Source organism: Salvelinus fontinalis, chromosome 38 (genome assembly GCF_029448725.1).
Source record: "Salvelinus fontinalis isolate EN_2023a chromosome 38, ASM2944872v1, whole genome shotgun sequence".
In the NCBI taxonomy this organism is placed as follows: domain Eukaryota; kingdom Metazoa; phylum Chordata; class Actinopteri; order Salmoniformes; family Salmonidae; genus Salvelinus; species Salvelinus fontinalis.
The window spans coordinates 11,188,816-11,206,312 of record NC_074702.1 but is presented as its reverse complement, the minus strand read 5'-3'; the positions used below and the strand labels follow the sequence as shown (position 1 = coordinate 11,206,312).

The window sequence follows — 17,497 nt, the reverse complement described above, 5'->3', positions numbered from 1 at the left end:
GCTGAAAAGGCAGATTTTCAGCTTTAATTTGAATGTATTTACATCCAAATTGGGTGAACGGTGTAGGAATTACAGGATTTGTGTGTCAAGTCAAGAATACAATACAGTAGGATAGAATGTGATAAAATAGAAAAAAAATGACTAAATAGCCTAAAATAGAATAGTCTCTCACTCTGTGTGGTTTGGTTTGGCCTACTTCTCAGAACTGAGCCAGGGTCCCTTAAGGGACCAAAAGTAATTGGACAATTGGCTCAGCTGTTCCATGGCCAGGTGTGTGTTATTCCTTCATTAGATAATTTACAAGTAAGCAGATAAAAGGTCTAGGAGTTGATTTCAAGTGTGGTATTTGCATTTGGAATCTTGCTGTTAACCCTCAATATGAAGTCCAAAGAGCAGTCACTGGCAGTGAAGTAATCCATCATTAGGCTGAGAAATCAAAACAAGCCCATCAGAGACAGCAAAAACATTAGGTTTGGCCTTATGAACTATTTGGTACATTCTTAAAAAGAAAGTACGCTTTGGTGAGCTCAGGAACACCAAAAGGCCTGGAAGACCACAGAAAACAACTGTGGTGGATGACAGAATAATTATTTCCCTAGTGAAAAAAAAAAAACTCACAACAGTTGGCCAGATCAAGAACACCCTCCAGGAAGTAGGCGTATCTGTGTCAAAGTCAACATTCAAGAGAAGACTTGAGTAAATAGACAGTTTACCACAAGATGTAAACCATTGGTAAGCCTCAAAAACAGGAAGACCAGATTAGTTTGCCAAACATTTAAAAAAAAAGCCTGTACAGTTCTGGAACAACATCCTATGGACAGATGAGACAAAGATCAACATGTACCATTGTGATGGTTAGAGAAGAGTATGGAGAAGGGAAGGAACTGCTCATGATCCGACGCATACCACCGTATCTGTGAATCATGGTGGAGGTAGTGTTATGGCGTGGGCATGTATGGCTGCCAATGGGACTGGTTCCCTTGTATTTATTGATGTGACTGCTAACAAAAGCAGCAGAATGAATTCTGAAGTGTTTAGGGCTATATTATCTGCTCAGATTCAGCCAAATGCTTCAAAACTCATTGGATGGCGTGTCACAGTGCAGATTAACAATGATACGAAGCATACTGCGAAAGGAAAAGAAGTGGAATGTTCTGCAATGGCCAAGTAATTCACATGACCTGAATCCAATTGAGCATGCATTTCCCTTGCTGAAGGCAAAACACCCCAAGAACAAGCCGGAACTGATGACAGCTGCAGTAAAGGCCTGGCAGAGCATCAGCAGGGAAGAAACCAAGCATCTGGTGATATCTATGGGTTCCAGTCTTCAGGCAGTCCTTGACTGCAAATTATTTCCAACCAAGTATTAAAACTCACAATTAAATTTTGAATTGTTAGTTTGTCCAATTACTTTTAAGCCCCTCAGCTCATCTTGTTTCCTTTCAAATCCATTGTGGTGGTGTAAAGCTAAAATTATAATAACTTGGTCAATGTACAAATATGTATGGACCTGACTGTGTCAAAGTCAGATTGATGAGCTTGTTTAAACAGCCTTGTAATCAAGTTTTTAAAGATCTGATTGACAGGTAATGAATTTAACCATAGGTCACAAAATGTCTGTTGCCCCAATTCCGTATTCTGACATTTCAGCTTCGAAATAAATACAGATGTAACATGTTTGGGAGAATATATTTATTCCCAAAAAAATGAACAGGAAAAACAAGGGTTATAAGAGACAAAATACTTACTGCATATGTGAAACATTCAACCAATCCTGTAAAGAGTCATTACAGGAGTCAAAAACAAAATAAGAGGAATAACAAGTGAAAGGAAAAATATCTATACAGGAAATTTATTTTATTTTTGTAATATAGATTCATCTTTTATTCACATGGATGCACTTGTGGTGTTGTAAAATAATGTAAATAAAAAATGAAGTTAACTTCCCCCAAAAATATTCCAGTCTTTCTATGGCTTTATGTAGGTTTTAATAAAATAGCTCTATATTAACCACAGTGTCTTGTTCCATAAAGTGCAAACACAGAACTACTATGTAGATCTCAATGACACAGCTAACAGGACGCACAGACATCAACCCAGGCTAAGATGTCTGTTACTAATGTCAATGACAGTGATAGCCAGTTTCATATAAAACTAGACGCAATCTTTGGTTCTACTGCAAGCCTTAATCTAACATGCACTTTATCACACAGGTGGTATTGTCTAAGTCAGGGGTTCGCAAATGTTTTGGGGCTGGGGAGGGGAGCCCTTTTGTGATAGCAAATTCATCAGGACCCCCCTCATAAAACATAACTAGAGTGAGATAAAAAAAATTGTCCACAAGGAGTTATCATGACTTCTGCAGTGTATGGCTGAACAATCCAAGTCTCGGGCCTGGGGTAAGAACATTTAAAGAACATTTGGGGCGGCAGGTAGCCTAGTGGTTAGAGCATTAGACTAGTAACCGAAAGGTTGCAATATTGAATCCCCGAGCTGACAAGGTACAAATCTGTCGTTCTGCCCCTGAACAAGGCAGGTAACCCACTGTTCCTAGGCCGTCATTGAAAATAAGAATTTGACTTGCCTGGTTAAATAAAAGGTCAAATGAAAAAAAGGCCTGACTCTTGGCATCGGAGTGAAAATGTTGCAGTTCCTGCAACACCTTGTCATGGGGCAGAGATTTGTTATTGTTGCAGCTTTAGGTAGGTAATATTTAGGTAGGTAATATTTATTTAGGTAATATCCTGCAACCGACACATTGCCATGAGGCAGAGAAAAAAATGGCAGTTTAAAGCTTAAATTCAAGTGCATTTATGTACAACAATACATTTTGGGGGAATAGCTAAGTTGAAAAATGTATAATTGGTGAAAATGTCGTCTGGCCGCGGACGCCCTGCAGTATCTCCACAGACCCCACTTTTAGAACCCCTGGTCTAAGGGGGACAAAATAAGAGAAGAAAATAATTTCCTATAAAGAAGAACACATTTGCGAAGGAGGGGCAGTCGAGATCAGTTCTATTCAAGTATTCTCAAGTGACCAGATTGTGTAGATTGCACAATGCTCTAGGCAAACTAAGTGCTATGCCGTCTGCTAAATGACCAAATGGAAATGGAAAATAGCCTTGCATAACTCTAGCCTCAGGGTGGATCGAAAGCATTTCAACCAAGTAAGTAACCGAATGTTAGATCGAAAAAGGAGACATGGCTCACCAAAGACAAAATCTAGTAAAGGATGCTGGTGTGTTACTGCATAGCTGTGTGTGGTGTAACATTTGACCGGGTACTTAACCTAAACAACTTTTAGATAATATGTTGACGTACTAATAGGCTTTTCACAATGCATGTTTCAGGTTAGCCCTAGAGCTAAAGATATCCCAGGGCTAAGAGATGTTGAATCCAGTGTAAATAGCCTATACATGAGGGAAATGGTTGAGGTACGATGTATAATCAAAACACACAAAGCCACTCCACACCACTTCAGCCATTTTGCATTTCAAGACCAAAATGAGGATCACACTCCCCAAAACAACTAGGAAATAGAAATTCTCCAACTTCCGAGCGTTCAAAACTGTGAAATCGAGGAAAAAGTGATCTGACTGAAAATGTATTTGAACCTTCATCCAACTCGGAATCTTGGGCCTCTTTCTAGAGCTCGGACTTTCCGACCTGAAGATCACTGACGTCATGATTTGACCTCATTTTTCAGTGGCAAGTTGTTTTGAACGCGGCAACACGCACACAAATGCTAATGCATGATGCATCGGGCGGCAGGTAGCCTAGTGGTTAAGAGCATTGGACTAGTAACCGAAAGGTTGCAAGATCGAATCCCCGAGCTGACACAGTAAAAATCTGTCGTTCTGCCCCTGAACAAGGCAGTTAACCCACTGTTCCTAGGTTGTCATTGAAAATAATTTGTTCTTAAATGACTTGCTTAGTTAAATAAAGACAAAACTTTTTTTTTTTTTTTTTATATATATATTTTTTTTTAAACTCTAGAGGCATAGAAACAGTAGTTGCCCACATGTGGAGGGAGACCATGTTCCAATGTTCTCAAATGGCTCCTCCCCTTTCCTGACAACCTAGACTAGGAAGGTGAAAACAAGATGGTGATAACCTCACGAGACTAATGGGCTAGCACCATGTCATGGATTTCTCCTGTGCGTTGCCCTCCTCTCAGATCAGGTGAAGGATTGGTAGCCATTAAAAGAGCAGCTTTTGCAGTGGTTCCCAAAGTTGTTGCACTGTGACCCATATAAAATAATTTATTGTGACCCACCAAGAAAACAAGAGCAATGTTTCTGACCAGGACCTGGTCTAAAGCCACAACCCAAATAAAAAGGATTTGGTCATAAACCACCAAGCGGTTCTAACCCACCATTACACATTTCCATAGATAGGTCAGAGGGCTGTACCAGCCTTGCTCATTGGGGGCGCTAGTAGTCCATAGGAGCCATTCAGGGCATCCCATAGGGCCTGGAGTGGTGCTGGTCGGGTGTGTGTGTGGGGTTATGATATCTACTCTGGCAATGGAGACACCAGGCTACTAAATCTCAATATGCACGATCAGTTATGTTGCTAGCGCACAATGAGAACTGTATTCATCAAGGACCTTGTAATGCATCATAGCAAGGATGGCTGACAGAATGCATAATGTTAAATGGGATCTCAGAAGTCCTGCTTGGCTAACCAATAGTGTACTGTACAACACCCATGAGATTCAGAGGCTTGGATTGCAACTCATGGCCCCATACACCCACGTGCTGCTTTACTGCTGCATTTAAAAACACACAATCATGTTCCAAAGATGGTAGATGTTCCCCCCACACAATCACTAACAAACACGTGCAATGTTAGAATCATTGATAGACACATACAGAATCCACTTACCAGACACTCACACGGCACTAAACACAGACACACAGTTACAATTAACGTACAAAGAAAAAGTGTGAAATGATCATAACTAGCATCTAAAACCATCAACCATTAAACACAAGACTTCTAAAAACTAGATAACCGTGAAGGTATTCAAGGAATCACTTAACAGCTCTCTTAATTTCTATCAGCCTGCCTCAAAACGCTGCAAAAAGCATTGGCAGGAAACAGCACAGTGAATCATAATACTAGATTATGACCTTGTGCTGGATAAACCCTGCTCTAAATCCAGCCAAAAGCAATCTTTATCACCCAGCATAATTCTCAACAGATCTGGCAACCCAGGCCTGTGACCACCAGACAAGGACAGCACCAGAAGTGAGGTTGTTGTCATTTATATTTAGTTAAAGGCTTGCTAGAGGACGACACAAAAGGGACACCTCCTTCACTCCAATGTGAATCATTCATTCTCAACAAGCTAGACAGAGGCCATATCAAGTATCAAATCAGATTCAGTCAAAACGTAGTAGTAGCAGCATCAGCCCCTGAGTATTTGCATGGGGTAAAGATGGTGTAGAACCTAGATTGTCAGTTAGCCACTGTAGAATGTCCTAAAGGTGCACAAAAAGACACATTAGCTAACTAGAGAAGTCACCTGCTCAGTGAGTATGAGCTCACTATCAGGCTTGTTCTAGATTCTCCTGCTCGCTCGGTACAGGCTGTTGGAGCAGAATGGATCCTCTGTGATTTGGACGGAGGCGCAGAAATGGGTCAGCAAGCAGGACGTCCCCTGGCTCAAGGGCTGTGGCAGTGTAACGCACTGCATCCTGGGATAGAGGGCTGCGGTTTTGGCAGTCAGTGCAGTGATGTACAGATATAGTATGAAGAGATGTGCAGTGCATCTGTCTGCTTCAGGCTTTCATATTGAAGTTATTCACTGTGCAAATAGAGAAAGGATTTCAAGTCTTTAAAAAACCATCTGCTTCTAAAGGCAGTCAGTCTATAGACAGCTAAGTGTTGCTTTTAGATGGCAACAAACAAAGGCTGAGCACAAGATACTTAAAATCATAAGACTTAATTACTGTGTGTCAATAAAAATGATCAAAACAAAAACGACTGTGACTTGATGCTTTACCCCCACAACAGTGTACTTAAATCCAAGCACAATATGATTATGGCACAACTGAATCCTTTTGATTGCACTGATGAACATGCAGCTATAATATTGCATTAGCTATTTATGATTGGCTAGTTATAATATATCAGTATAAAAGAAAGAGCAGAATATAATAATATCGAATATGTCACATCTCACTGTGAGGTGAATGTTTGGGTGGGTAACGGCTAGCTGACCACTAGTCGCTACAGTGGTAGAGGTTAACATTTGGCTACTTTCAACAACTAGGAATGAGCAGCCACAGAGTATGGCACTACACAGCTAGGAACATAACTTAGCATCCACCTCACAATATGCTCTTAAAAGCCTTGAACAAACAGGTATAACTATGATCCATGGTTAAAATAAGAATACAATACGAGTATACACACACAATAAATACAAATAACAAGGAATACTATGACATAAGATCTATTATGGTTAACAATTTCAAGGTACTACGAAATCCTTCCAATTTCTAAGTTTGTTGTTTCCAGTGCTGCAGCACCCTATTGATGGGCCAATCAGCAGAGTAAGTGACCGAACAGCGGCAGTATTCACAACCAACTAGTTTAACAGACCTCAGAGTTCTACAGTTATTAAGCTTGATTTAGAGTAGCTCCCTAAAAAACAAGTGGCCATTAAGTTGTGATGGCACTATGTAGGAGCTCATTGCACGTCTACCACTATCTGATTAGGGACTGGAATAGTCTTCTATAGGGAGATGGATCGACCATTCACCACAACGCTCTGTGCTGTTTTATAATGTCCAGGCTCCAAACTCACAGTTCTACACCGAGCACAATGCAGCAGCCCAAAAGGCAAAGTGATTTTGTGTGTGCGCGTGTGTGTCAACCAGTATGGGCAACATGTTGCTCTGCATGGTGCTAAACAGCAAGCAGCAATTGAGAGTTTGAAAGCTGAAGAGGTTGCATTTAGTACTTGCTATCCTCTCTATCCATAGGTACTTCATTTTGTCTCTCCAAAACTGGGCATGCTACCAACTCCTTCTGCATATCCTCCTCCTGCTGTCTTTGCTTCGCTCTATTCCCTTCTCCTCTCCCAGGCTTCATATGGCCCAAATACCCCCTTTTCTCCATCTCCTTTAAATCCTTTAACAAACAGTACTCATCTAGCAAACCCCTGATTATGCCTTTATCCGACAATGTCTATGTTGTTCTGTGCTGCCAAGCCAACTAGCCCCGCCCCATCTGGAACTAGAGCCCCTCCCCTGGCCACCAGCAGCTCCTCCTCTTGAATGGGTGCTGCAAAAAGCTTCTCTGGGTCACCCGTGGCGACAGAGGAAGCACGGCGATTGGTCCTTTCCAGCTTGCGGTGCATGCGCGGCTCCTGGGGCGAGTCCTTCTGGTCAAAGACGTCCCTGATTCGGTTGACGCAGACGTTAGCCGCTTCCCTAGTCTCCCTGGAGAGCTGTGATAGGCTGAGAAAGCCGTGGGGGAGGTCGTCCACCACACACAGGGTGACTGGCTGATCTACGTTCCTCAGGCGCTTGGCAAACATCACAGAGTCATCCAGCATGGGGTCTAACGCACAGGCCTAGGGGGAGAAGGAGAGATAAACAACTGAGTCAAAGAGGGTCTTATAGGATCATGCAAAAAAAAAACTAAATTGGTGGAAAAGACCAGAAAAGGATTGGGACAAGCCAGTTGTCAACTCCATTTCTCTCCCTCCCACCACTAGGTAGTCAGTCCTCCCTCCCTCCACTAGGTAGTCAGTCCTCCCTCCCTCCCACCACTAGGTAGTCAGTCCTCCCTCCCTCCCTCCCACCACTAGGTAGTCAGTCCTCCCTCCCTCCCTCCCTCCCACCACTAGGTAGTCAGTCCTCCCTCCCTCCCTCCCTCCCACCACTAGGTAGTCAGTCCTCCCTCCCTCCCTCCCACCACTAGGTAGTCAGTCCTCCCTCCCTCCCTCCCACCACTAGGTAGTCAGTCCTCCCTCCCTCCCTCCCTCCCTCCCACCACTAGGTAGTCAGTCCTCCCTCCCTCCCTCCCACCACTAGGTAGTCCTCCGTCCCTTCCTCTCACCCACCACCTCCCTCCCTCCCTCTCACCCACCACCTCCCTCCCTCCCTCTCACCCACCACCTCCCTCCCTCCCTCCCTCTCACCCACCACCTCCCTCCCTCCCTCTCACCCACCACCTCCCTCCCTCCCTCTCACCCACCACCTCCCTCCCTCCCTCTCACCCACCACCTCCCTCCCTCCCTCTCACCCACCACCTCCCTCCCTCCCTCTCACCCACCACCTCCCTCCCTCCCTCTCACCCACCACTAGGTGAATGGGGGGCAGTCCTCTCAGCATGCTGTCGGGGGCCAGTAGAGGAGACATGTAGGGGTTCCTGACGACAGGCGAGGTGGCCAGCTTCATCTCAGCCAGCCGCTCAGAGCGCAGCGGTTCGAAGCCCAGGGGGAACTCCCGAGGGTGCTCCAGCACCACGCCCTCCTCCCCCTCAGGGGGCGCTATGGCAACAGAAGACAGAGCATCCGACATGGACACCACATCCTCTTTGGAGAGGAAGAAGCTCACGTTGTCAGGCTGGAGGGGTACAAGAAAAATATGTTACCATGGCAATACATAAGTTAACACTAGTCAAGGACCAAGACTGTGGAAACCTGATGGTATTAGATACTGGATAATACTGATGTGTCTTTCCGTTGGGACCAGACACTTGTTCTAAGAATCTACAAGCCTCAGGTAGATTTTTTCCATTTCAAATCACTGGAACAAACATTGACATGTTTCACTGTGACATCATGTGACAGTTCTTCATATTCCCCCTGTAGACAGAAGCATTAATTCAGACTGGCTTCATAGAAACACAGAGATTATCCCCATACTGACACACTAGAGGTTACACTCAGACACACAGTTCTGCTTGCCTGCCTCCGCCAGTTAAATCTGTGGAGGAGGAAACAAGACAAGCAGCTTGGTCACCATCTATTTGCATAAATTATTCAGCAAGAGGCTTCGTTAAGACAAACACCAACAATTCAGTGACAAGTGTATCTGAAGTGGTCGTAAACGCAATAAGTAGAGGTCGACCGAATATGATTTTTCAACGCCAAAACCAATTATTTGAGGACCAAAAAAAGCCAATACCAATTAAAATCTTCCGATTTATTTATATATTTGTAATAAATGACAATTACAACAATATTGAATGAACACATTTTAACTTAATATAATACATCAATAAAATCAATTTAGTCTCAAATAAATAATGAAACATGTTCCATTTGGTTTAAATAATGCAAAAACACAGTGTTGGAGAAGAAAAGTGCAATATGTGCCATGTAAAAAAGCTAACATTTAAGTTCCTTGATCAGAACATGAGAACATATGAAAACTGGGGGTTCCTTTTAACATGAGTCTTCAATATTCCCAGTTAAGAAGTTTTAGGTTGTAGTTATTATAGGACTATGTCTCTCTATACCATTTGTATTTCATAGACCTTGACTATTGGATGTTCTAATAGGCATTTTAGTATTGTGAGCCTAATCTCGGAAGTTGATAGGCTTGAAGTCAGGCTTGAAGTCAAACAGCGCTGTGTCTCAAGCATTGCTAAGAGCTGCTGGCAAATGCTGTAAAGTGCTTTTTGAATGAATGCTTACGAGCCTGCTGCTGCCTTCCACCGCTCAGTCAGACTGCTCTATCAAATCATATACTTAATTATAATAAACACACAGAAATACGAGCCTTTGGTCATTAATATGGTCAAATCCGGAAACTATCATTTCGAAAACAAAACGTTTATTCTTTCAGTGAAATACGGAACAGTTGCATATTTTATCTAACGGGTGGCATCCATAAGTCTAAATATTGCTGTTACATTGCACAACCTTCAATGTTATGTCATAATTATGTAAAATTCTGGCAAATGAATTACGGTCTTTGTTTGGAAGAAATGGTCTTCACACAGTTCGCATCAAGGCAGGCAGCCCAAACTGCTGCATATACCCTGACTCTGCTTGCACTAAAGGCAAGAGAAGTGACACAATTTCCCTAGATATTATTGCCTGCTAACATTAATTTATTTTAACTACATATGCAGGATTAAAAAAATATATACTTGTGTATTGATTTTAAGAAAGGTATTGATGTTTATGGTTAGGTACATTTGTGCAACGATTGTGCTTTTTTCACGAATGCACTTTTGTTAAATCGTCACCCGTTTGGAGAAGTTGAAGTAGGCTGTGATTCGATGGTAAATTAACAGGCACCGCATTGATTATATGCAACGCAGAACAAGCTAGTTAACCTAGTAATATCTTCAACCATGTGTAATTAACTATTTAACTAACTAGTAATTAACTAGTGATTACACTGATCTGAAGTCAGTTTAACCCCCCCCCCCCCCCCCAAATTGTTAAGGTTAGGTTTTGGAGAGGGTAATCTGATCCTACATCTGTTAACTTCTTATGGCTGCAGGGACAGTATTGAGTAGCTTGGATGAAAGGTGCACAGAGGTGCCCATAGTAAACTGCCTGCTCTTCAGTTCCAGTTGCTAATATATGCATATAATATATGCATATTATTATTACAGATTGGATAGAAAACACTCTCAAGTTTCTAAAACTGTTTGAATGATGTCTGTGAGTATAACAGAACTCATATGGCAGGCAAAAACCTGAGAAAAAATCCAAACAGGAAGTGGGAATTCTGAGGTTGGTCGATTTTCAACCAAGACCCTATTGAATACACAGTGGGATATGGATGAGTTTGCACTTCCTACGGCTTCCACTAGATGTCAACAGTCTGTAGAACCTTGTCTGATGCCTCTACTGTGAAGTGGGGCCGAAGGAGACAGGAATTAGTCAGGTCTATCATGACCTGACCATGCACATTCACATGAGAGGGAGCTCTGTTCCATCGCACATCTGACGTCAATGTAATTATCCGGTTGGAACGTTACTGAAGATTTGTTAAAAACTTTGTAAAGATTGATTCAATACATCGTTTGACATGTTTCTACTGACTGTTACGGAACTTTTTGACATTTCGTCTGCTTTTAGTGAACGCGCTTCCTAACTTTGGATTTGTTTACCCAACACGCTAACAAAAATAACTATTTGGACATAAATGATGGACATTACCGAACAAAACAAACATTTATTGTGGGAGTCCTGGGAGTGCATTCCGACAAGGATCAGCAAAGGTAAGTGAAGATTTATAATGCTTTTTATGAGTTTTGTTGACTGCACAATTTGGCGGGTAACTGTGTGGCTTCCTTTTGTGGCTGAACGCTGTTCTCAGATTATTGAATATTGTGCTTTTTCCGTAAAGCTTTTGAAATCTGACACAGCGGTTGCATTAAGAACAAGTGTATCTTTAATTCTATGTAAAACATGTATCTTTCATCAAAGTTTATGATGAATATTTTTGTTATTTGACGTGGCTCTCTGCAATTTCTCCGGATATTTTGGAGGCATTTCTGAACATGGCGCCAATGTAAACTGAGGTTTTTGGATATAAATATGAACTTTATCGAACAAATCATATATGTATTGTGTAACATGACGTCCTATGAGTGTCATCTGATGAAGATCATCAAAGGTTAGTGATTAATTTTATCTCTATTTCTGCTTTTTGTGACTCCTGTCTTTGGCTGTAAAAATGACTGTCTGTGATTTTGCGGTGACCTAACATAATCGTTTGTGGGGCTTTCGCTGTAAAGCCTATTTGAAATCGGACACTTTGGTGGGATTAACAACAAGATAACCTTTAAAATGGTATAAAACACATGTATGTTTGAGGAATTTTAATTATGACATTTCTGTTGTTTGAATTTGGCGCCATGCACTTTCACTGGCTGTTGTCATATCATCCCGTTAACGGGATTGCAGCCATAAGAAGTTTCAGGCAGTATCATACCGTGGGTTTGGGGAACACCATTGCATTGTGGGCAGGAGTGGTGGGGGCAGCAGCGGGGGTGGAGTTGGCGTTGTTGGCGTGGCCTGCCAAGTCCTGGCAGGTGTGGCTCTTCAGAGACTCTCTCCTCAGGGAGAAGTCAAAAGGATGCTCAGGGGGCACGGGGGGGTCCGAGTGGGGCGAGCTGATGGATGCCTCAGACACACTCTTCCTCACTGACAAAGACGTGTCTGAAGAAGAGAGAGAAGAGAAAGAGTCATCGACAAAATAAGACAGAGGCAAAGTGAGAGACAAAGACTGAGGCCATTATGGAACAGGGAAACATCAATGAAGACATGATTGGAGGACGGTGAGAAGAGGCAGGGGTGAGCGGCGTGTGGTTATCGGGAGATGGATATTAAAAGGTAGAATTGTTAGATACTACATGAATTTTTAGACTCAAAATATTGATATACACCATTGATTGTTGAAGAATATAACTTAAAAATGCCTCATGAGCTTAGTTCAACTGTCATACCTCATCAGAATCCCACATATAATCTTATTTCACCCCAATGTTTTAAACAATATAAATGTAAACTAACACTGTAAAGCTTTAAAACATGGTTAAAACTACCATTTTTATCACATTGATGGTAAGTCCTTCCATCCATAGCTGTCTACAGTATGAATTTGAGAATGGTTACATTGCTCCAGACCCATCCCTCAGCTTTTTACCAAAACAGACGCGAGGTGCCCACTTTGATTCTAGCTTTAAGCAATAATGGTGTCATTATGATATGATCTCCCCGTCACAACACAGCTGTAAGAGGTGTCATGGCTTGTCTGTTCTCAAAGCTGTACTCACTGAGCTCTTCTATTAATAATGAACTCCCCATCATGGCCTTTAATAATGTACACCCCTCAATGACACAGTCATTAGTCTGGTCCACAGCTGCTGGGTGTCAGGTAACATGGTGACGCCTGGAATAGTCTGCTTACTGCAGGGTTTCAACACAATTAGTGGTGAGAGCCTCCTGTGGCCTGAGACTAAGCAGTGAATTGATATGGATGGATGAGGGTGTGACGTAACAGGGTGGTGGCCGTGGGTGATTGGTTAATTAGACGTCAACTGTGGATATCAATGTCAATAAAATCTTCCATACATGGCCCTTCCGGTAATAGGAAAATATTATTTCACATCAGTCAGACACTAAGATGCGTGAACACAAGTACATACAGAGACACACACACCCGCTCACCACAAGACACACCCCTCCAACACACACACACGTGTACCTACCTGTTGATGCCATGGCAGCGGCTCTGTTGGGGTCCAGTAGGGAGTGGATCCAGTTGGAAGCTCCCTGTTTGAAGTCTCTGAGCAGCAGGGCCGTGTCTCTTCTCACCATGCTCAGAGTGCTCACCTTCTCCACCTGCTTCTCTGCCTGGGGCTCCTCACCTGGGGGAGAGAGGGAGGGGGAAATTGTGGTACACATCACTCACCAGCATTGATTGGCATGCACAAACACCACGCACTACACTCGGGCAGTAAACCATCTCTGCTCCCTCTCACACAGTCTTACCTGCGTAGGCACTGAGACACCTGGAGAGCACACTGAGGGGCAGTAGGGGGTCGAAGAGGGTGAGCAGGCGGGAGGGCGAGGCATAGGCGGTGAGCAGGATGGCAGGGTAGGCAGCTACAATTCCATCAGGCATTCGCACTCCATGAGACGCAGCGCGCATCGATGTTGTAATACACAGGTTACCACCAGCACTGTCACCGGCCAGACAGACATTCTCCCCCGTCCAACCTGAGAGAGAGGAGAGTCAGAGTCAGTAGATTGAGGCAAGAGAGAGAGAGAGAGAGAGAGAGAGAAACAGAAAGAGGGAGAGAAAGGAGAAAAGCTGAGTAAAAGTAAGAATCTGTATAACACTTCCAAGTCCCACTCTCTGTGCACGTGTCTATATGGGGCAATGAGGGGGTGGTTGTTGATATGCAAGTACCGTATAGGTGTTGTTTTATCTTGTCCCACAATGTTTTATAATTGAGACATAAATTGAGACTATGGCCCTCAGTTGAGTGAGTTCCAAGCTAACCAGTCTTTAGATTTCTGTCATAATAATCTATTAAGTATCAAAAAATATCAAAAGTAAATATTGAGATCATTGGGAGAGAGATCAATAAAGCCGATCTGAAAAAGCAGGTCTGTCTATTTATATATACAGTTGAAGTCAGAAGTTTACATACACCTTAGCCAAATACATTTAAACTCAGTTTTTCACAATTCCTGACATTTAATCCTAGTAAAAGTTAGGATCACCACTTTACTTTAAGAATGTGAAATGCAGTGGTGGGCCGTCAGGGCCTGCAAGGCCTTCTCTGCTGGCCTAAACATCATCAGAATATAATTTTTTTTTAAATATATTTTCCCACAAATATGTATTAAATTATTCCCCAGAGTAAGAGTTATACTCTTCATTTCATAGCTTTCCTCTTGGTTGCACTGCTTCCAGCCCCAGGTTGAGATTTGGAGGGCTGGTCTTTATGTTAGATCTTTTATCCAATCATATTCAGCCATCATGTGTTGCCAGGGGTCTAAAATCTGCCCTCAGGCCTTCAGAATCAACAGTGCGGGCGCTTGTAGCTTATAGTGAATGGAAATGAAAATTTAGTGTCAACCAATCAGCTTTAGAGTTGGCTATTGTACGCCTGCTGGCTGGCTCCAGTGTTAAACAGGAGCCAGCTAGCAGGCGTAGTGCGTGCACGTCTTTTGATTGGATTACCAATATTGAGAGGCAGGTCCTATGGGCAGGTATACACAGATCTAGGAAACTGAATTTGATAAACAAATTAATTTGCGTACTACTAAGCTGTTTTTTCAACCCACAATGGCGGAAGGAGGAGAAGATATCGATTGGGTCGAGGATATAATTATAACGCCATTCTCAAGACAAACTTTTCAAGAAAAGTTAGACATTGTAAGGAGAGGTCGCCCGACGCCACAAAGCCTGTCACAGGCGGGAAAGGGGTACGCTCGCTCGCCACTTTCAAAGTTTCAACTACGAGCGCTGTCAATGGCTCACAGGCTCCGAGAAGCACTGCAAACTGTACTGCTGGGAATGCCTATTATTTGCAAGTGATCGATTTGGTGTTTGGAGCCACACTGGCTTTGCAAACTTGAGTTGTCTAACCAAGGCAGCAACGAGACACCAAAGTACGGCTGGGCACTTACAAGCAATGGTGCTTTTGAAAACTTTTGGGGACACCAGAGTGGATCTACAGCTCAAAGAACAAGCGAGCAGGGCAACGGAGCTGCACAATGAAAAGGTGAAGGGAAATATTGAAAAGACTCATTGATTGTGTCATGTTTTTGGGTAAACACTGTTTACCCAAAAATGTCAATTTGTCAATATCAAGGTGACGCAACGCCTGGTTATACTGCGTTTCTGTCTAAATGTATAGTGTCTAAAGCCATGTCATCATAATGATGGTAATAAGAGGTGGATTAATTCGGGTGGGACTGTGTAGTACCTCACTGAAGGCCCAGGCCCCAGGCCCACGGCACGCCACTGGTGAAATGTCAGAATAATAGCAGAGAGAATGGTTTATTTCAGCTTTAATTTCTTTCATCACATTCCCAGTGGGTCAGAAGTTTACATACACTCAATTAGTATGTGGTAGCATTGCCTTTAAATTGTTTAACTTGGGTCAAATGTTTCAGGTAGCCTTCCACAAGCTTCCTACAATAAGTTGGGTGAATTTTGGCCCATTCCTCCTGACAGAGCTAGTGTAACCGAGTCAGGTTTGTAGGCCTCCTTGCTCGCACATGCTTTTTCAGTTCACCCCACACATTTTCTATAGGATTGAGGTTAGGGCTTTGTGATGGCCACTCCAATACCTTGACTTTGTTGTCCTTAAGCCATTTTGCAACAACTTTGGAAGTATGCTTGGGGTCATTGTCCAGTTGGAAGAACATTTGCGACCAAGCTTTAACTTCCTGACTGATGTCTTGAGATGTTGCTTCAATATATCCACATAATTTTCCGTCCTCATGATGCCATCTATTTTGTGAAGTGCACCAGTACCTCCGGCAGCAAAGCACCCCCACAACATGATGCTACCACCCCTCTGCTTCACGGTTGGGATGGTGTTATTCGGCTTGCAAGCCTCCCCCTTTTACCTCCAAACATAACGATGGTCATTATGGCCAAACAGTTCTATTTCTATTTCATCAGACCAGAAGACATTTCTCCAAAAATTACTATCTTTTTCCCCATGTGCAGTTACAAACTGTAGTCTGGCTTTTTTATAGCGGTTTTGGAGCAGTGGCTTCTTCCTTGCTGAGCGGCCTTTCAGGTTATGTCGATATAGGACTTGTTTTACTGTGGATATAGATACGTTTGTGCCTGTTTCCTCCAGCATCTTCACAAGGTCCTTTGCTGTTGTTCTGGGATTGATTTGCACTTTTCGCACTAAAGTACGTTCATCTCTTGATGGCCCAGCAGTAGGGTTAGATAAAGTGGTAGTAATGTGTTATCCTACCCAGCAGGTGGTGGTTCTTGATGGCCCAGCAGTAGAGTTAGATAAAGTGGTAGTAGTGTGTTGTCCTACCCAGCAGGTGGTGGTTCTTGATGGCCCAGCAGTAGGGTTAGATAAAGTGGTTGTAGTATGTTGTCCTACCCAGCAGCTGGTGGTTCTTGATGGCCCAGCAGTAGGGTTAGATAAAGTGGTAGTAGTGTGTTGTCCTACCCAGCAGGTGGTGGTTCTTGATGGCCCAGCATTAGGGTTAGATAAAGTGGTAGTAGTGTGTTGTCCTACCCAGCAACTGGTGGTTCTTGATGGCCCAGCAGTAGGGTTAGATAGTGGTAGTAGTGTGTTGTCCTACCCAGCAGCTGGTGGTTATTGATGGCCCAGCAGTAGGGTTAGATAAAGTGGTAATAGTGTGTTATCCTACCCAGCAGGTGGTGGTTCTTGGTGGCCCAGCAGTAGGGTTAGGGTTAGATAAAGTAGTAGTAGTGTGTTGTCCTACCCAGCAGCTGGTGATTCTTGATGGCCCAGCAGTAAGCGTAGAAGCAGTCCTCCAGGGCCCTGGGGAAGGGGGCTTCAGGGGCCAGAGAGTAGTCCACAGACAGGATGGGCACACCCAGGTCCTGAGACCAGCTCTTCAGGTACGGCTGGAGAAGAGAAAAAGGGGGTGAATGGAGGTGAAAGGAGTCAATCAATTTTTCAATCAATTTTATTTTATATAGCCCTTCGTACATCAGATAATATCTCGAAGTGCTGTACAGAAACCCAGCCTAAAACCCCAAACAGCTAGAATGCAGGTGTAGAAGCACGGTGGCTAGGAAAAACTCCCTAGAAAGGCCAAAACCTAGGAAGAAACCTAGAGAGGAACCAGGCTATGAGGGGTGGCCAGTCCTCTTCTGGCTGTGCCGGGTGGAGATTATAACAGAACTATGCCAAGATGTTCAAAAATGTTCATAAGTGACAAGCATGGTCAAATAATAATCATGAATAATTTTCAGTTGGCTTTTCATAGCTGATCATTAAGAGTTGAAAAACAACAGGTCTGGAGTGAGGAGTGAGTTTACTGTAG

The 17,497-nt window shown here is 43.2% G+C and overlaps 1 protein-coding gene across 3 annotated transcripts in view; it reads right to left on the bottom strand.

Moving 5' to 3' along the window:
* Nucleotides 1–1,840: 1,840 nt before the first annotated feature.
* The window catches only part of LOC129837740 (hormone-sensitive lipase-like), a 47,185-nt gene continuing 31,528 nt past the window's right edge, over nucleotides 1,841–17,497 (bottom strand). For all 3 annotated transcript variants that reach the window (XM_055904154.1, XM_055904155.1, XM_055904156.1), the window contains 6 exons: nucleotides 16,931–17,075; nucleotides 13,484–13,711; nucleotides 13,201–13,359; nucleotides 11,922–12,148; nucleotides 8,319–8,585; nucleotides 1,841–7,588 (listed from right to left, as the gene is read on the bottom strand). In XM_055904154.1, the coding sequence (XP_055760129.1) occupies nucleotides 7,187–7,588; nucleotides 8,319–8,585; nucleotides 11,922–12,148; nucleotides 13,201–13,359; nucleotides 13,484–13,711; nucleotides 16,931–17,075 (1,428 nt within the window). In that variant the 3' untranslated portion in view covers nucleotides 1,841–7,186. The remainder of the gene's footprint in view (nucleotides 7,589–8,318; nucleotides 8,586–11,921; nucleotides 12,149–13,200; nucleotides 13,360–13,483; nucleotides 13,712–16,930; nucleotides 17,076–17,497) is intronic.